This window comes from Plodia interpunctella, chromosome 9 (assembly GCF_027563975.2).
Source record: "Plodia interpunctella isolate USDA-ARS_2022_Savannah chromosome 9, ilPloInte3.2, whole genome shotgun sequence".
Lineage (NCBI taxonomy): Eukaryota > Metazoa > Arthropoda > Insecta > Lepidoptera > Pyralidae > Plodia > Plodia interpunctella.
In genome coordinates, this window is record NC_071302.1 from 2,273,189 (window position 1) to 2,293,759 (window position 20,571).

The 20,571-nt window shown below is 35.7% G+C and overlaps 3 protein-coding genes across 3 annotated transcripts; all 3 read right to left on the bottom strand.

The window, feature by feature from the left end:
* Positions 1-30: 30 nt before the first annotated feature.
* Positions 31-7,115, bottom strand: LOC128672290 (uncharacterized). Its single transcript, XM_053749338.1, has 5 exons — positions 6,156-7,115; positions 4,668-4,830; positions 1,887-2,092; positions 1,036-1,287; positions 31-809 (listed from the first exon to the last, which is right to left on the bottom strand). The coding sequence occupies exons 1-5, from the start codon at positions 6,184-6,186 to the stop codon at positions 595-597; spliced, it is 867 nt and encodes a 288-aa protein (XP_053605313.1). The 5' UTR covers positions 6,187-7,115; the 3' UTR covers positions 31-594.
* Positions 7,116-7,248: 133 nt separating this feature from the next.
* Positions 7,249-15,041, bottom strand: LOC128672666 (uncharacterized). Its single transcript, XM_053749959.1, has 9 exons — positions 14,889-15,041; positions 14,302-14,513; positions 13,786-13,929; positions 13,309-13,389; positions 11,803-11,848; positions 10,081-10,323; positions 8,799-9,004; positions 8,379-8,522; positions 7,249-7,769 (listed from the first exon to the last, which is right to left on the bottom strand). The coding sequence occupies exons 1-9, from the start codon at positions 14,893-14,895 to the stop codon at positions 7,683-7,685; spliced, it is 1,170 nt and encodes a 389-aa protein (XP_053605934.1). The 5' UTR covers positions 14,896-15,041; the 3' UTR covers positions 7,249-7,682.
* A 476-nt stretch (positions 15,042-15,517) lies between these two features.
* LOC128672286 (uncharacterized) lies at positions 15,518-20,151 on the bottom strand. Its single transcript, XM_053749334.2, has 7 exons — positions 19,925-20,151; positions 19,453-19,563; positions 18,266-19,111; positions 17,229-17,846; positions 16,575-17,126; positions 16,126-16,235; positions 15,518-15,745 (listed from the first exon to the last, which is right to left on the bottom strand). The coding sequence occupies exons 2-7, from the start codon at positions 19,502-19,504 to the stop codon at positions 15,548-15,550; spliced, it is 2,376 nt and encodes a 791-aa protein (XP_053605309.1). The 5' UTR covers positions 19,505-19,563; positions 19,925-20,151; the 3' UTR covers positions 15,518-15,547.
* Between the last annotated feature and the right edge of the window lie 420 nt (positions 20,152-20,571).

Consider the following 20,571-nt stretch of genomic DNA (forward strand, 5'->3'; position numbering starts at 1 on the left):
TAAATTAAATTATACCTACAACTTAAGTACATAAATTAATTTTGAGATGAAGTAAATCTAGAATACACACTTTTCTTCCTGCAACAGTTTTTGTCTTATATTTTTAATCTGTTTTTAAAACATCTTGGTTAGCCTACTTTTTTTCAGTTTCTCAGCTTTTATTTATGAGCTAATTTAAATTCGGATTCATTACACACACATACTCATTAATTACGTTTGAGTGGTAATGTCTGACCTCATTGCCCCATATACCTACATTTTAACAATTGTATTTCAATAAAAAAAAAATGTTCACCCGAAATTCTTTTACCTTCCACTGTTTTTAGGGATCCGTGTTTAAGAATTGCAATTTTAAGTACCTATATCGTTTGGCACCACAACTACTTACATCGGATAATAAAACCTATATATCTGCATGTCCTACTAATATTTATAAATGCGAATATGATCTATAAATACAAGTATTTATGTAGATATGACTCAATAACGCAAAACATACTAGACAGATTTAGATGAAACTTAGTAGACAGGTATAATATAAACTGGAATTGCACATAGGGTTTGTAATTTTTTTGCGGGAGTGGAACCCCATATCTAGTAATATACATTGTCTGTTTTCTCTTTTTCATCATTATCACAGAACAAATCTATAATGCAGGAGACAAAAGGTGGCATCGTGCAGGTGCACTTCATGCAGGCATCGTCCACCGTGACCTCGTCTCCGACACGCAGAGTCATATTTCCGAAGGCACACTCCACGTTGACCCCTAGGCTGTTCAGCCCGGGAACCACCTTCGATGTGGGAGATTCTGGAAGTTGAAGCCAAGCTAAAAAATCCATATTCAATGATACAAAAGTGAAAGTGTGTCTTTCATTCTCTCACACCAGAACGGAGCTCAATCTAATACCTATTGAGGTAATTTTTGGCGTGGAGATAGATGGAGAATCACAGGGCTGATCCTTGCTTTGGTTTTAAATATCTCAGACAGAAATATGCTTTGCACACTTAACTTCAAAATAGTAAAAAATACTTACGGCACTCGAATCCGAAGGGACAACCCCTCGTATTCCGCACGAACACCGGCGCACACTTCTTCGCCAATTTGTCCTGGTCATGGATCTCCAGGCCGCAGTTGATGTCCCTGCAGTATGTGTCTACAATGGTGCCGTTCCAATCACCCGTACAGACACAGGTCTTCCTCGTGTTTATTGGCTCGAAAGTTTCACCCTCTCTGTAAGTTTTGCCATCAACTTTGCAGGTTTTCAAGTTGGCGACGGCGTCTTCACCTGAAATGTATAAGATACAACTTAATACATATTTTCACACATAGTCCGTTTCAACCTATGTTGAGGAAGTTAATAAAGATTTATTGACGTAAAAATTTCACTGAAAATCTAGTTTACTGCCGATATTCAAATCGCAGGTGAAGGTGAAGAAGCTACGCAATAAACTGCACCAAAATACACACAATATAGTAGACTGTACAATCTTGTTTCTGTGTAATATTGTTTCCAAGACCTTCTAATGTTCATAAAATTTCATTCATCGAAAAAAATTCACATTTAATTGAGGTGAACTGGTCATAGGTATTATACACTCAATTAAATAAGTCCTCAAAATTTGCCTGAAAGCAACTTATATTATTAGCTCATTCGTCCGGGAGCTCCAGTGTCACAGACAGATATACATACTCAAGCTCTCTCCTGCAAATAAACACAAAATTTATGAATTGTAACATATTTTCAGTGCATTCTATGACCTATTATAAGTAAGACCTATTATATGGAAGAGCGGAGTCAGCTGGCACTTTGTACTAGGCTCGAACTTTGTTTTACTTTTATTTTATTTTTTATCTGTTGGAGGTTAATGAAATAAAGGGTCTCACCGCAAACAGTGCCAGTTGTGCAACACGACCATAATTCATAAGTTCTGACGCACGGTGTTTGAAGGTCTATATCGAAGCTCTGCACGCAGTCGACCATCGCACAATTGAACCGGACCCCCTCCTTGACCTGACAGCTACATGCCTTGGTGCAGGGGTTGAGGATCTCCGCGTCGGGGATGCTCGACCCGTCCTTGTATGGCACCCCTCTGGAAATTGAGAAGTAGGTAAATAGGTTAATTTTTTCATCAGAATACCTTTTTGTTTTGAGGTATTCACAAAAAAAATTACATAGTAAGACACAAAGTGGCTTCCCGCTGTCTGTTCCTATGTATGCTTAGATCTTTAAAACTAATGTTATGTGATTCCTGAGGCTGGTATATATGTATAAGTGATTCTTAACTTGTGTGAGAAATGGAGAAGGCAATGGCAAACCACTCCATTACTAATGCCAAGAAAGTTGTTGTGTGTGTTTAATTCCACGTAATGACCACGACCCTCAACCATGAGGAACAAGACTATGAAGAAGAACCCGAGTGAAGCCGGAACGGGCCGCTAGTTTAATGATAATTTAGAAATATCATTTTAGTTTATGTACAGTCAACAGCACATCGACTATAATGCGCGGTAATAGCGGCGAGTTTGCAATGAATTTGAGTAGGTTGATGTGCTGTATACATATAACGTTCTTGGAATATAGTGCCTGTTTTTCTAGTTTATTTTTCCCTTTTTCTCCTATAAAGCTTTTCTTTCACTGTCCACTTGGATTTTTAATGAAGAAACCTTTGTTATATTTATACTACTTATTAGCATGAGATCAATTAAATTACACAGTTTATTGTAATCAAACACCCGAAAAAATATAACAACTATCAGCGCAAGACTGGTAAGCATGCTTTGTAATCCAGTCTCGCAAAACCCGCGGGTCCCAATGTATATCGCAGGGTACAGGATTAAAAACTAATTGAATAAATACCGAGATTGGAAGCCCCACTTCCAATCAAAGTGGACAATGCCAAGGTCTGGGTTTTCTACCGGTCGAGGTTGAGGTCACCACCTCCGGCCGTCAAGTCTCGAGACCTCGGCAAAAACATATTTCGCGAGGCCGAGTGACTCTCGCTGATTTGGTGCTATCAAAAGGCTTGCACTTGTCTTATGTCCTGTTCTTCGATATAATGTACCAATTTCTGAATGTTTTATTATTTACTTCGGGGTTTCGCTCCCATGGTAGTTTCGAGATAAAAAGTAGCCTATATGTTATTTCAGGTTATTTTCTACCCGTGTATAAATTTCATAACAATCGGTCCAGTACATTTTGCGTGAAAGTGTGACATACATACATTTTACGAAATTTAGCATTTATAATATTAATAAGATTTTTCTTTTTGTAATATCGATGTAAAATTTCTTTCCTTACTCTTTTTGCATATATTTTTTTGTGTAATTAGCATTAACTAGCGGCCCGTCCCGGCTTCGCTCGGGTAAAAATATAATAAATTATACACAGACCTAAACCTTCCTCAGGAATGGTTAAACCCGCCTATGGATCGAAAGGCTCCAGATTCGAATCCTACTCGTGCCACATGAGTTTGTGTACCAATCTGACTCATGTAGTTTTCATAGACACTCACTTGCTGCGACGATATCGTGAGGAAACCTGCACATTGCTTGGATTAATGAAATGGAGAAGGTAATGGCAAATCACTCCATTAATATTTCTTATATTGTCCGGTGGTCCATTGAACGGTACTTATGTTAGGCGCATTCTTACCTATCTGTATATTCCCCTTTTAAATTAATAATTTGGTAAGCAGCGTTGAATGAATCATAATTATAAGTTTCTACTTTCTTTAACCTCAATCAGTACACAGATATAGACACACGTTCAACATTGTACTATGATAACGTTGATGGTTATACTTAAGTTAATATATTGTTAACCCCACTAGTTTTAAGAGTTGTTTAACCGTTTATTAACCCAAATAAATAAATTAAATAAATAAAGCCAAGAAAGTTGTGTGTGTTTTATGCCATACAGATATAACCAATCAGTGCGTCAGGCAGGAGTCAGTTAGTGCAGTTTTAAATAAAAAAATAGATTTTCTTCTGAAACATCATCACATAAAGATGCAAATCATAGCATGTCTAATTCCTTAAGCCACGGACCATCATCATTATTCCGTACGTGGTGCAAACGATGCGATTGTTATCATTTAACGATGTTATGATCGAATATGGCAAATCGATACTTAGGTAGGTACTAATAACAAAGCTGTTTGTGTGTTAAACGTGCTGTCCTAGTGTATTTACGGCGGATAGAAAACATGTACCTATCAATAAGTACATCAATACATAGGTAATAAATGTATGAAGATTATTAGAATAAAGTCTGGACTTCTGGCACAATCATTCAACACCTTGCCACAAATACAATAGGTATGATAAAACACAGGTGTTAACTAACTGCCAAACATTTAATTAGGAAACACATGCCTGCTTTTCAAGTGTTTGTTAAAATTTACTTTCATACAAAAATAAATCTAAGTTTTAATTATCTATTCCAATACCAAACACTCAATATTGATCGCGGGCTTGGATTACGGGGCGGCGCTAACATGGAGGTCAAATGTAAGGACATTGCAATAATAACTTAAAAAATATTTTTTATCTAATGTGTTGAGAAATATAAACATTCGTAGAACAAACGGTATCGTTCATGGTATAAACTTTCTAATGGAAACTTACTTACTTTAAAATTAACCTTGTTGATATTAATATTCTTACTTGTAGTAGCACATGTTAGGATCTGGATGCAGGTCAGGACACTTGTAGGCGAGAGGGCAGACCGAGGTTTTGTAAAAAGGATGCATGGGACTACAACCCAGCTCCTCGTAGAAGGGAGCCATGTCACATTCCCCTATCCAATCTGGCGTCACACCGCTGAAACCTATAGATATAACCCGAGTTAGGTATGAGTATAATAGCGTTGTCGATCCAGATTTTGACATGACGTGTGACCTCAGAGCGTTGCAACCGCAGCGGCCGCGATGCCATTACAATTTTTCAAATTTTAACAAAGACAAGAATTAATTTTACTATCTGATTTTGATATAATTAATCTGTACTATGATAATGACAATTTTATGAAAGATTGATTTTGGAAATGATTCCTTACTCAAGAAATTTGACAGATTGTAATGACAGCGGGGCCGTAGCGGTTGGAACGCTCTGAGAAACACTCCAGAAGGCTCCAGACAATTTCTGCGTTGTTCTACGTTGATCCGTCGACGGGCGACAACGCAACGGACGACGACGGAGCAATTATGTCTAGTCCTTAGGTATTAAAATCGCTCTATGTAGGGTGACGGTTCTTCGGCGCCACAACCCCGAACAAAACCAGTACATGCAAATATGAATTAATAAGATATCCCACTATCGCGCCGCCAGCTACGTCTTTTATCACATTTAAGTTTAATAAAGTTGAATCTAAGCGATGTTCGATCGAATAGGTAGCTTTAGGGAGCCCTCCCGGTCTATAACGTATTACTTGATCATTATAATTCTCTTTCAGATTATATAAGTACATTGTGGCTTTGCTCGTGTCTCTTCTTACAACTGCTCAGATTTCCTTGGAATGGTAAATTGTGTTCTGTGTACGGTTATATGTATTTACATATGCAAACCGATGTTGACTTTAACCTACGTGCCGCCTTTTATACCAAATGGCCGTATTTTAGACAAAATGCGCACATTGCATTTTCCTGCGCAGGTTAGCGTTAGGCAGGTTAACGTCAAAGTTGACTGGTGCAACCCACTCTAAGTTCTTTTGTTATCATAGACTAGAGAAATTACTGATTTTTTTATATTAAAAACTACGTGTTATGTAGATTTTGTTCAGGTTTGATGTTGCATTGGCAACCAACAAAAAAAAAGTATTTTTTTATTTCTTAATTTAAAATATTTTCACGGGATGACAGATGTGAACGAAAAACTATTTGTTTATACTTGTATGAAGGTTTTATTTTTATCAAAAAGTTTTATAGTTTTAATTACCGGAACCTACTTTTATTTTTATTAACGACCAAAGTATTTTTTGCAGTAAGTATATATCAGTAATAACAAGGTTTATAGAAACCATCTTTATGATAAATCGGCACCATTTTTTACATTTTCGATTAACTACTATGAAATACTTTGCATATAATAATTTCTCGTGAGCTAATTACGTTTGTAAGCTGTATTAACTACCAATAAAAAGTAAAGATCACTTACCCAACATCAAAAGATAAACCACAACCTTCATGCTCAAATAGTTCACTTCCTACATAAACAAACTGAATCGCGTCTTTTTTTACTAAGACCACAATTTTGCACAAATTTGACGTGTCTGTCGGTCTGTTGTGCGAGAGAAAATGACTGCAATCTGTATGGACGGCGCCTGCGCAAGGTGCGATAATGGTGTGCATATTGTGTAATGTCATTGCATATTTTGTTTTTATTTATAAAATATTTAATTTATCTTAACAATATGTCACTGAGTTTCTAAGTCAAGATCGTATTTGCTGTAGATGTAGAGATTGGCCCGACGTCAAAAAGACAAAAGAAAAATTACTAAGTAGTTAGGTACTCGTAATAAAAAATACTTATACATAACAAACTTTAACACTTATTAATAAAAATATATTATCTGGCCAGGTCAGGTCAGGATCAGGATCTTTGCATTGTCGCTATCTCTCTCTACAGTGGGTATTGAACGTTGAAAGAACCAAGCAAGGAATAACTGTATAAACTATATAAATACTGATTTCATTACCATACAATCTTAACTGTGTTTGTGTTACCAGTCACATAGGTACTACCTGCGTATTAAGGCTGATTATGGAAAGTGACACTTTATTCTATCATGTTCTTGTCCCACATTCCTGACACTTCTGTGAGATAATTATATCAATGTTAGGTACTATTGTTTTTTATTTTAGCTTTTATATAATAGTCACAATATCCATACCAATTTAAATGATAAATGATAATATTTTCACAACACTAAAACTTAAACATGTATTTTGAAAATGGTTAAATTAGATACTAAATACGAGCTACTTACGAAGCAGTGGTGGTGTCAAGTTAAGACGCCTGTGAACCGAAAGGTCGCAGGTTCGATTCCTACTTGTGCCACATAAGTTTGTATACCAATGTAACTCATACTAGTATATAGCAGTTTACATCGTCCACCGCTTGCTTTTGGTAAAGGAAAACATAGTGAGGAAACTTGCATATATATTGCTAAAAATTAAACCAAATATATGCCAAAATATATTTAGTATTAGTTCAGATAAGCTAAGGGACAAATAAAATGGCGCTAATGAAAAAAAAAACACAATATTATTTAACGAAACAAAACCTAATATACAATCTTAAAAGTATTATAAAATATTGCTTCCAGTCAGATTTAATCATAATCGTCATACTTTTGATATACTTACAATCAAAAAGATAAATAACTAAATAAAAACTGCACATAATCCAATCTAAAATAGTACAAAATTCTAAGTGACAAACTTAACTAAAACAAAAATTGGATATCACCATTGTTAAAATAATACCTAATGGTGTCAAAACTAAACAGAAAATAAACATCTGGGGGACATACTGCTGAAGTAAATGTGAATTATAATAAAATAATAAAAGACAAAATTGTTGTACTGTTCAATTCTTTGGATTTCCTTCAACCATCCAAGCGCAACTACATGTCTTATCAGCAAATTGTACCTATGTAGAATCTCGTTATAAACACTTATTTTATATTAGGACTAGGCACTCATATTCGTTTGAGTTCTTCTCTTCGCCATCGAAGGGATAGTAGCAGGTGCCGTGGCTGGGCTGGACCTGAAATTTGTATAGTTTTACTTGTTTTAGCATTGTTAATAAATATATAACACTCAACGGCCCACACTAAGCCTTAAGCTTTTCCAACCTCGGGTCGGACACAAACAGAAACACTCAGAACACAACCAGAACGCAGGCTGTCATACAAAGTACAAACATTTGATCAGGCTGTTAATTGAACCCAGGACCTCTAGATAGCGGACGAGGGGACCACCACATCAAGTATAATTAGTCGTAATAAGAAATAAATTAAAACAGTTTATCAAAGCAATCAGATGCAGCTTCTAAAATTCTCCAAAATAGATAATGGTTCACTAAAAGTATTTCTGATAATAGCTTCACTATACTCTTTAAAGTACTATATTGACAACGGAATGTGCTAACATCAGTTCTAATAATAATATATAATTACCTACTCACTATGAAATTGTCATGAGTTAGCTACTGCCTACCTGACAAGATTGCCTTAGAGAGTAGAGAGACTAGAAAATATAGGTACTTAGATCTGTGACATTTATTGATTTATTCAACTTTCTTTACCAATATCTTTACGTCGCCCTTTGTACGATTAATACTAAAAGCAATGTTTACCAAAATCATTATACGTACTTTTCCAGGAGTGGTGACTCCATCATGCGTGACCCTGCCGAAGTATAGTTTCTCCCCGTCGGCTGTGACGCCCGCCTCCACCGCGCCGGGGGGAATCTGCCCGTTCGATGAGAACTGCCACGAGAACATTGCTGGCACCAACACCTGGAATTGTCACCAGTTATATTACAATCTCATCATCGGTATGACCCAAGAATCTGAACATTGGCACGCTTATCCTTGACGATATTAACGCGTAATAATTAAACAATACATTATTGCGGATATCGGATTTTTCTTATGTAATAAACCAAAGATGGTAAACGAATAATTGTATCCAGAAACAGCAACAATTCGGTTTTTGTTGATCATCCAATTTATTACATACATAATGTACTCTCCAAACACTTTCTCTTTTCCTTTCCACTATTCTATATTTACCTCAAATTGATCTTTTAGGATCTCCTCGCCTCCATAGCAGATGTAGCAAGCATTCTTGGAAGGAATGACCTTCGCAGGGAGGACGTCGCCCTCATGGCGAGCTCTTCCAGCATAGATCTCTGCGTCATCCGCGTCTCGCCCCACCAGGAGAGCCCCTGGAGGAATACTGTTCTGGCTCAGGCAAGCTGGCACCCACTTGTATGTACCTGAAATGAAATTGATGCTAATTATGATCACGTAATTTAGCTTTATGCCCAATAAAAAAAGAATTTTTCATATGAAAAGACATGACAAGACCGATGCAAGCTTTGATTTCATAATTAACTGAAATTGTGTACAATAGCAAAATGAGATGAATATTGATAAAGATAAACAAGAAACTATTTAAGTGCTTGTTGTACCATATAAAATAGTATACATAGGTACTAAAGAAACTGGTATGCTCAATGGTTCCCAATGCATGCAAGAAATTGCGCTTGTGAAAGAAATGCTACAATATGTGAAAATTTTGGCCAAAACTCTGTACGGCTTAATATTGTTAAGACTAACACTAATAAGCATTACTTTCACAACGTTATGGCTAAAAGTGTTATAGCGCGAACGCTAAAATTATGATTATAACTAAGTTCAGGATAAGGAGATTGGTGAAAGGTCAAGGATCAATCAACCATAAAGAGAATTGGCCCAAATTGATGGACGATTCAATTTTCATACACCCACTAAGCTAAGAGATAACACCTTTAACATGAAAGCTGGTTCACATTTTGAAGTTGATGATGGTGACAAGGACATGAATTGGATGTAAAATGTGATTCTCAAATTTACGTAACCATTTATTATCAAAATAAAATGAATGGTGATACTCAAACTTGTGGATATTGATAAATTTGAAAACATATAAGATTCACCCATTTTTATAACTAAGTTATTCGATAGGTATACTTTGAACAGAAATATTAGCAGCTCTGTGTCAGTAGATTATGGATAAGATAAAGTATGATTAATGATAAAGTCATACGAATTTAGTAACACATAGCTGGCTCTTGAATCGTAAAACTTGTTGTTTTTTTTCATAACTTTAAAGACTATTACTGAAACATATCTTGATGATCTATCATCGCAAAAACCATTTATGATAATGATGAAATGTATTTTGATGATTTTATTATCACATTCTAAAAGATTATTTTTCTTTAATTAAGATAAATGACGACAAGACAACAGAGACATCCACCTAACCTGACAAGGATGATACAAGGCGTTATCTCTCTGCTGCACTTACTCCAGGGTAACTCGACAGTCTCTCCGGGCAATTGGGGCACAATCTCCGCTGGTTCAGCATTGTCCACGACTTGGACTCCCCCAGGAGGGTAGAAATAGGCAGGGTCCATGGGATAGAAAACTCCGGGGTATCCAGGTGGATATGGATGATGGGGGGGAGGATAAGGCTGGCCGGGACCAGGGGGTGGGTACGGGTAACCGTAGGCTGGCGGTGGCATCCCGCCGTAACCGTAATACGGACGTCCTGAATGTACATTTTTAGGTTAGAATATTCTTTTTTGCGTTTACTTAGGTGTTACATTTGTTATCCGGTTGATAGTAATTATCATCGATAATTCGGATTCCAGGAAATTGCTATAGTCAGGTAATAAATATGTGATGAAATTAAATGGCGGATAAGTATTCGTATGATAACCATTGTAAAATGGCGCGTTGTAAGTATTTATTTTACATTTTTATTTAATGCCATAAAACGAAACAACGATGGGCAGTAAATACGCCCGACGAAAGGACGGCTAAGACTTATTTCATAGTAAATGGTTTTTCTTTGTATTTTGCGTGTTCCAAAACAATTAATAAGTAAAATACCAGAAAATATTTGAGTCAATAATGTAAGAAAGAACTTTCAGATGCATATAACTTTGTGTCTAGATATAGGTGCGGATAAATCAAGCATGCTAACTAATATTTCAGTAAACAAGTTATTACGAATCGCATAAGACAAAGCCCAAGATGGCCGAATGTATTTACATTTGAATTGCACTTGTGATAATATTAGCGTCAAGTATTTGTTCCACTGTATCGGTATCGTCATTGTTTGCCCTATACACAAATGGTCGAGTGTTGTTTTTAGCACTTACTCGTCTAGATATGGTATTCCACGACTAGATACGTTTTATACCCATAATTAACAATATATTAGCGCCGAGTCAGTAAAATTGTGATATCCAGAACAGAATGTCAATTTGTAACAATGTTTTATTTAGCGATTACTTATCACTAAAGAGAGAAATTTAATAGATTTTCATGGCTAGGAATTAGATATAGGCATTGACCGCACACGCTAATCACCAGTTTCATTCATACATTGTCTATTGCTTTCATTGTATTTCTCTTTTATTGTAATTCGAAATGTCGTGCCCACCTAAATATGTGCATCCTTATCATCCTGTCTCGTGAACAAATAATAACTAATACTTGAATTAGATCAAAGGATACATCTATGCTCTATAATGAGTCATGTTTCCATACACTGATAAACAAGGACCTAGGTGAAATCTTATTACTACACTTAATAATAAAAAAAATAAATTCAAATATAAACAACATCCACATAATTCTAAAACAAAAAGCCATCCACAATAACTGGGAATTTGAGCCTCTTTTACTTTTGATATACGCAATTTCATTGTAAAGTATCTCATAAACTTATTTTGATTGAATTTTCCTTGAAAAACACCGGTGAAACATTAATATTTTATCTTTTCAATGCCACGTTTTCAATATAATAAATACGTGTCCAAATCCAAAACCTAATCTATCATGCGATTATTTGTCACTTGACGCAATAGGTAGTTGTGAAAGTCATATCAGATGCCTTTAGTTGACTTGAATAAAATCTGACGCCAGTGAAAAGAAAGACAAATAGTATGTCCATTATCAGTATCTTTCGGAAAACAACGTAACCGCGTGACGCTCTAGAAAGATTGTTATCTCGACTCACCTCTCATGGCGATGCGAACTGATCCAACTGCGGTACTACACTGACACTATCGAAGCCAATCTCACACTTATGTACAAATATTATCTGGCAGATAACAGGCTGATAGCACTGGCTGGCTTAATTGGAAAAGTGGGATCATTGATGGTTTTATGAGTAATTTCAAAAATAAACATGTTCTATTTTTATTTTTTCAATCGGTTTAAAGCTTAAATTTGAATCAGGAATTTCCAATGATATACAGAGAGAAATACAAAAATATGTTCCCGTACTATATTTACATTGCCAAAAGCTAGAAACGATAAACATAAAACTATTAATCTATTCCATTAGGTAAATAACATTTGTTTGAAATATTACATTTGAATTTATACTTAACAGGTCAAAATTAGGAAATAATATTCACTACACTTACCGACTTTAAGTAGATATACAAGGCTGAATAAGATTCAACATGGACACAATTCGCTACAGTCTATTTTGTTTACCTAGTTAGCTACTACTAAAGATAATGAGCTAAACCTTAAACCAATTTTTTTCTTGACCACATTTCTTTCATTCTTATGGTGTTATACTAATTCCACTCAGTTAAGAGCAAATTTTTATTTCAAATCTATTGATTTACATTTCATTACTCGGTAATTTATTTCAATATCATTCACTCTTAAAGGTTGCTTCCCAACCGTTAAACGTCGGAGCCTTGGGTCCGCTTCTTATTACTTAACGTGTGAAATATATCGGCAATTAAAAATTATATTTCCACTGGAAATGAAAAGGCAGGTCTACGACATTGTAAAATTATTTACGCCCTGTGCTACGAGTGGCGTAGCAGGGTGCTACGACTAATGGTCGCAGTTGAGCCCTCATTGAGTTGAGAATCCGCCATCTTTGTAAATCAGTTATTGTCCAGGAATTATATTTGATACACTATGGCCACTGAGAAAAGAATAAGTCATGATGCGTTCTAAGTTTAAATATTTTTTCAATGACAGATGAGATTCCCGCCTATTGTTAACGTGTAAAGAGTGATTTTATTTTATTGTTAAGGAAAAGTTAGTTAAATTTGATTACGTTGGTTTCGTTTAATAATTGGTCAGTTATGTAGTTTCGTTTTTATTTAAAGCCCAGTATGTGAATTGAATTGTTTATTTATATATAACTAGCTAGATTTAGTAATTAAATGTATCGTCGATTTTTGTAGATAGTTGTATAAATGGCAAAATATGAAAATTGAAATGCATTTGTACGACAATAACAATTTTATTACATGCTTAGACAAATATAAAATTTAAATTCAACATTATTAGATTAACTAATTTGTTCGTAACATTCAGTACAAATTATAAACATAACCATGTCATAAATTATATAGACATTAAAAAAAAGCAAACCTATCGCTTAACTAATGGGTCCGCGGGTAAAAATATTTTTTATACAATTAAGAGAGGTATAATGTACAAAAATAATAATATTTGTTATTTGTTTCCCTAAACAAAAGCCGACTCAAACGAAGACAAGACACTCGTACTCGCTCGCAGTCCTTTCCTCCCCGTCAATTGCGTACACGCAGCCGCCTAGACTGGCTTGGATCTGGAATCATAACAACCACTGTAATAAAAAATAATGAGATGTCAAAATTCAGGAACCCGGAATCTAACTCACTCTTCCCGCGGTTTCAATACCCGCTCAAGTCCTATTTGTTGGGATAGTGTAAAACCAACATGACAAGTGTCTTCCGTGCTGTTCTAAGAGTGAAAGATAAACAGAATGTTCCAGCTGCTTCTACCCCCGTAAAAGTCAATCAAGAGATGGGGCTATAAACTGGTAATTCTTCCCATTGACCTTTGGTCTAGCATGTCAGCTCTGTGCACGTAATACTAAACATGCAAGTAGCAGGCTTTTCAGTTATAGCACGTTGCACATGCCAGCACCTAACCCGTTTTACATGAATATGTATCTTTGCTATTACGTAATCTGTGGTAATACCTTCCCTGGCACCGTGACGCCATCTTGCGAGACTCTGCCGTAGTAGACCTTCTCTCCGTCTGCCGTCTCCCCGGCTTCGACTGCAGCAGGTGGTGCCATCCCGTCGTATGTGACTTGCCAGCATAGTTTGGCTGGAACCAGGACCTACAACCATTGAGGCAGAAAAGAGTTCACGCAAGAAACAAAATAACTTTTACTGATGAAAAAATTCAACAAAAATAGATATTTCCCTAACGAGCACCATTTCTATGGGATCTCTTTCCATTTTTACATATTCTCAATTGCATTCGAGGCTATGAAGCCCCGAAACTATATAATCAGTGTAATATACCTAAATTTTGCACTTCCGGTAACTTTCTCAGTATCACTCTGTCAGTTAACTGATAGAAAAAGCCCTAGGCTTTAATTACACCTATACATTTTTGTTATAAAGTTAAATAAATAAATAAAAACCTGCTATTTTATCCCTGGAGATAGAACCATTAATAGCTATAAGAATGAAAACACCAAGCCTACCTCAAATCGGTCTACAGCGACCTCTTCTCCCTCATGAGAAATAAAGCAGGTATTCTTCGAGGGTATGACCAAGGCGGGCACGGTGTGCCCCTCGTGCTCCGCCCTCCCCGCGAACACCTCCTCGTGGTCCGTATCGCAGCCCACCAGTAGGGCTCCTGGGGGCACGCTGCTCTGACTCAGACAGCCTTTCACCCAGCGGCAGGTTTCTACAGCTATCGTCATAAAATATTAAAAAAAATAATTAAAACATGGCTAATAACACTTTTGAGATGGATTTAGCACCAGTATTTTCGCAGTTATTTCCCAAAATTTCAGGCGTAGGTAAGCCTATTTTTACCTTGTCAATTATGAAACAAAATAACTAAATCAAAATCGGTATATCCGTTTAGAGACTACGATGACATATTTTTTTACAAATAATACTTTAATCATAAACAGATTTAGATAAAGGCAGTAAAACGATTTGAAACATACTTACAACCTAATAGTTATTAAACCACTCTAAGTTTTTACACCAGTTAAATGTGATACTATTATATAGAAGAGTATGTTTAAGTGATAATTGTAAACAAACAAATATAACTCACCAGCCATAGTTTGCGATGACAGATCCTTGCTAATCTCGAGACGCGAATGTGCCACGAATATACCTGTATCTTATCTTGACAGGTATGTATTTCGACGTGTGAGTGTATGACTCACCTACACACCCGCACTGTTCATGATTACAAACTATGTACTCAATGTGTCTACATATTTCGTAATGTATTGTGGTTTTCAGCCGTGAAATTAGTAAAACTTCGTTCTTTCGGAGCTGTTTAATTATCAAAATAAGTGTGTATTTTCTCTATACTTTTAATGTTATTTTAATTACAATAAATAGATGTTTTTATTTGGACATTATCTTTGTAAAGTGTTCATTAATAAAATAACTGATCTAGGTGTATTCAAACTGTGAAAGAGATGACAAAAAAGCTTATGGAAAAATTTCCATTGTTACAGTAGAATTTCTCCATGGAGGAAGAAAGCAGGAATTCGGGTAGAATGGAATCTTGATATGACCCTGGCTGGGCTCAAGCAACAAGGAAAAAACTCAGATTAGAGAGGGCCCTGGTTATGTAAAAGTGTATCCATAGCATACCATGAATTCTAATCAATGGTACTTCTAAAAGGGAAAGTTTTTCTCCTCATTTTAGACATACAAACCTCAGTACACCTTATTGGTCTGTTAAATAAAAGCCAAATTTCACTGGCAAGACTTTAATACTCTCAAGATTCTTTGCGACAGGTCGAAGAAGATTCTGAAGGTGTTGGTTTCAGTTTTGTTGCTTTGTAAGGACGCGTAGGTGGCCACCAGGTCCCTGGTCAGCGTGTCCACCACGTCACGGATCATCGGCAATGTCGGACGACCGTTGCTTTCCGCTAACTTTATTGTGATTTCCATCTGAAAATACTCAAATATAGTAATCACGTGTTTATCCCTGGGGTACACCAAGATAAGATACAAGTTGTGAAACTCGAAGGCCACGCTATAAGGCGGACTTATTGATGAAATTGTGATTAATTATTGTTATGTAGGATGCTAGCCTATCGCCTATGAAAGCATATTCTGTTTTTCTTTCTCTCCTCCATCATATAATGAATATTCAGATACATTGCTCCTGAGAGTGATACATCTGAATATTTCTTTGTCTTTTGAAGGAACCTTCGCAGGAACTTGTATAGGAACAGAAGAACAAAGTTAATTCATTTAGAAATAGTCACTGCCTTCTCCCCTTCTTGCCGCAAACACCAAATGACACACAGTAGGTAGTTACAACAAACCTTAGATTTCCAAACATCCAGAACTGCTCCCAATGCTGTCCCTTTTTCCCTTTCTCCGACATTATTGAGATTGTGACGTAAAACCACCAAGTGATGGGATCGACACATTTCTGCAATTTTGTATAGGCAAATGATTTTAGGATTTTCAGGTACATAATGGTACAATGTATAAGTAGATATAAGTAGATGTATGTGCCATATTTACTGCATCTTGAAACTTAGGAACGTTAATTGAACAAAATTTTCTCAGCTTCATTCTTGTGTATCGAGTTTCCGAACAAATTCTTATCGCTCAATTTTAGATAAAGTAACTGTTTGAAAATATAATGTACTACTTATTTGGGTTGACTCGAGTAGGTACTTGGCTACTAGATCCTACTATGATCAAGCGTGAATATGTTTCGCAGTATCCTGTCATGTTTAACGTATCTAAAATGTAGTATACTAACCCTTTTTACAGTCTTCTTCATCTTCTCCTTTCGGGCAATTGTCTTTTCCATTGCACACGGCATTAGATGGCACGAAGACACTGCTGGTGGAAGTACCGTCACAGCTGAATCTGATGAATTGGGGCTCCACGGAACATGCCCTTTCGCATTTCTTGGGGCACCTGGCCATCACACACCTGTTCTTATTGCAGAAACAACCTTCCAACGTCACTATTTTCTCATTGCCAGTGTGCGAACGTTTCAGCGCTGATATCAATTTCTCATTCAACGTTAGCAAATAATGATGTATGTCGTCCAAATACTGGAAATTGCCCTTGCTCAAAACTTTATTATAAGTAGCTACTAATGCAGAAAAGCATAAATCCCGCACAGTCCTCACGTGGTCCGGTTTCGGTTTGGGTGAAGTAGTTACTTTTTGGAGATACGCAACCGAGGCTCGTAGTGACAGAAAGTTGTTGCGAACATGTTTCATGTCACTGGCTTGAGATTTCATTGACAAATCTGTGAGGATTTCGTCGTAAATTTTAGTAGCTTGAAATCTTGATATGTCACCTAGAAATGTAAACGTTGAAAATATGTAATTTCAATTATTTCTAAATTATACAGAAAATGTACTCATATATCTTTGTTTCAAAAATATCGGAATGCGTTTACCTACAGAACAGTCTTCTTCGTCCGTTTGGTCATAGCAATCGGTTTTGCCGTCACAAAGAACAGCTAGCGACACACTGGTGCCTCCATCAATCGCCTGGCACCCCCAATGGCCAAGACTATGTTTTTGCCAACACACAAGGCGACACATTTGACTACAGTTTATGTCTGTACAAAAACCCTTATCGCACGTACACTTATTTGGACTAATTGATTTCCTCGTCGTGGTTTCTGGTTTAATCTCTTCGAGAATATCATTTTTGTCATTTTTTTCAGCAGTAAATATAGATAAACTATTTTTCGGATCAATTACAATATCATCTTCATCCTGTCCATAATAACGGGGACAAAGAGAGCCTTCTAAACCTATAGAAAGGGAGCTCAAAACCAACGCAACTTCATTGACAGTTTTTTTAACGATTTCTTCAGTTTGAAATGTGTTATCACTGTCATTATTTGAGTGTCTTCGCAAAAAATTTAGTTCTGATTGCAATACCGAGCCCAATATATCACTTTGCTTGCTTAATAAAGAATTATCCATATGTGTACTAGCGCAATGTCTTATGACAGTATCTTCAATGTCTGTTATTAACCGTCTCGCATCTTTTACTTTCTCGACAGCTGTTTAAAACAAAATATAATTTTAGTGTTAGCTCTAACATACCTACTCATATTACCTAGTTATAATTGGTATTAATCTGCCTTATATAATTTTTGTATATCATCAGCCAATATCGTAATAGTAGCCATTTTCTTTTATTTTTGTTTGTAGCGTACAAGCACAATGACGTTATAGCATATTGGTACGCCTGACAAATGCTAAGAACTAGGTAAGGTAGAGTTATTGATAATCACAGCAAATATTTAGATGTGCTGGATAAGCAAAGCGTAAAGTGAATTCAATTAATTTATTATTGTTGTGATTTATATTTACAGTGATTAGTGATATTAGTAATAACACTAATAGTAAATATAAATGAGCAATCTGTGCAAGCAGCTGTTAGTTAAAATAAGTTGAAGAACAATTATGCAACTCTTACCTTGTTGTATACAATGTCTTTCATCGTATCGATCTACACAATCATTCACTCCATCACAAAGACGATCTACAGATATTTTTTTACCGTCAAGGGGACAAATTAATTCGTTTGCGGCTTTTAAAGCTGTGCAAACCTGTTGCGTTAGAACATCGCAGTTGACCGTACTTGTTACTCCTTTGAAATCTTCATTATAAGATTGAGGTGTAGAATACTGGAATTGATTAGCATGACGCACCACAAATGGATCCCATTCTTCATCAGAAATTTTACTAGAATTATTTTTTAAATTGTCTAACACTGTTTGTATATATTTTTCAATGCGGTGTCCCAATTCCTTTACGTCATTACTATCCTGAAGATGTAGCTTTTTCTTCATCATCATTTCCGTAATTTTATTTTTTATAATTTCAATTATATGCTTTTTATCAACAGTCTGGTTGAAAATGTTTTTCGCTATGTTATCCAACTTGCTAACTATATTGTGAACGACTAAATCTTTATTTCTATTGATAATATCATTACTTTTATCTTTATCCATGGAGTAAAGTTTTTGGACGTTATTTTTACCATCGTTAGACTTCGATAACTTTACTAGGTTTTGCGGTTGTATATTTGGTAAACTTGTGTTATTTGTCATTGATTTTATACCACGCATAATCAAAGAAATATATTTATTATTTTCGGGCCCATACCTTTTTGACGATATGGATTTTAACTTGTTTTCAAATATTTTCCAAGCTCTTTCTCTTTCGTCACCTGTACGGTTAGCAAAAGTGTGAAGGGATATGTTATATAACTTTTGTATTATTGTGTCCGCCATTTTATTCTTGATGACATCATCTTTACCTGAAAATTATTTAAAATTATTATATTCTCTCCCTCTTCTTAAACACATCCACATCACAATGCCTATGACATAGCAGAATAGGTATTATATATGGAATGATATGCTATTGTTGTATATCTGCTGCCGAGTCTGTGAGTCCTTTAGTCGCCTCGTACATAGGAAATGAAAAGTACCAATCGAAGGGTGAGATCACATGCCACAAATGAGTGAAAAACTCATCAAAGAACAGAAAACTACAGGTAGGTATATATTCGATAGATAAGGTAGGATCGTAAAATTGGGCCAGTCATTCTAAATATGAATAAATGAATTTATAAACCTTCAATAAAACAAAACTTACCGTAACATAGACATATAAAAAAAAGTAAGCAAGTCAAACAACAGAAACGCATTTTTTATTATTCTTGAACTTTTTACGAAAATCGTTTGAAAGAAAATATGAAATAAGATTCTGTAACAATGAAAACAGGTTATTTAACTACCAATTATGTTGACGATAAACTTTATCTCATAAAGCGTAACTACTTTTCAATGTGTTTAACGATCTAAGACTTGTTAATTATATAAATCTAGCATTCGTGTAAATGCCGACATAAGTACGTGGAATAAGTTTTATTATCCTGTGAAAACTTATACTTATAAAAAGGATATCGTGGAACTAGCTAAATCAAAACTCAAAGTAATCAGTAACATCACTAGATAATACTGAAAAGTTTACTAGGTAGTTAGGTAGGTTAGGTACCTCACTAGGTACCTACCTAGACATGCTGGCTGTGCCCACATCACATTAGCATATTGTGGCAATACCTTACCTTTATAAGTAAATTGGTACTTATATAAAACACGATCTTTACACAACCCAAGAAATTGACTATCCATTTGGTGTGAACTGCATATAAAAGATGATCGAAGTCCTTATCAGTTTTCGATCCTAAAACAGCTGACGTCGCTCTAACAAAAAATGTAATTTGTACTGAATTCCTCGTCTCCATTATATGAGAGTTTACTAAATATAAAATCCTTGTGTAATGCGTGTTATGTAATAAGATTGCAGTTGGTGGCTGGCTACTTTATATTTTATAGTAAAATATAAAACATCATAAAAACCCAATGCTGAATGCATTGGTTTTTAGTAACACTTACTTTTTGAATCCGTTGTGCACTCTAACACTAACTAAATAGACGACATAGAGAAAAGTTAAGTGTGTGTTCAAAGTTCAGTGCTAAGTTAAAGCTTTTCTAGATTACAGATTCATTATTCTGATGCTACAAACTATGCATATTGGTTGTTTGTTAAGAATATTAAACAACTTTTTCTGTATAGACGACATGTATAATATGTACCTAATGCTCATCCACACCGAACGGACGCACGGTGACTTTGGCCTATGGCTGAGGCGACAAGCATTTAGGTGGCCACAATGAAGGCCCGAATGCGCGCGCCGTGTAGCGATTAGAC

What these genes read in the sequence shown, in the direction of transcription:
- LOC128672290 (XM_053749338.1), bottom strand. Translation starts at nt 6,186, where the DNA reads ATGAAGGTTGTGGTTTATCTTTTGATGTTGG. An exon ending in CCTAACATGTGCTACTACAA is followed by an intron (nt 2,093 to 4,667) that starts GTAAGAATATTA and finishes CTCAATTTCCAG; the next exon opens with AGGGGTGCCATACAAGGACG. An exon ending in CACAACTGGCACTGTTTGCG is followed by an intron (nt 1,288 to 1,886) that starts GTGAGACCCTTT and finishes TATACATTTCAG; the next exon opens with GTGAAGACGCCGTCGCCAAC.
- LOC128672666 (XM_053749959.1), bottom strand. An exon ending in TCCTAAAAGATCAATTTGAG is followed by an intron (nt 8,523 to 8,798) that starts GTAAATATAGAA and finishes TGACAATTCCAG; the next exon opens with GTGTTGGTGCCAGCAATGTT. An exon ending in GAGTCACCACTCCTGGAAAA is followed by an intron (nt 7,770 to 8,378) that starts GTACGTATAATG and finishes TACAAATTTCAG; the next exon opens with GTCCAGCCCAGCCACGGCAC.
- LOC128672286 (XM_053749334.2), bottom strand. Translation starts at nt 19,504, where the DNA reads ATGCGTTTCTGTTGTTTGACTTGCTTACTTTTTTTTATATGTCTATGT. An exon ending in TTTTATATGTCTATGTTACG is followed by an intron (nt 19,112 to 19,452) that starts GTAAGTTTTGTT and finishes AATAATTTTCAG; the next exon opens with GTAAAGATGATGTCATCAAG. An exon ending in TGAAGAAGACTGTAAAAAGG is followed by an intron (nt 16,236 to 16,574) that starts GTTAGTATACTA and finishes ACAAAATTGCAG; the next exon opens with AAATGTGTCGATCCCATCAC.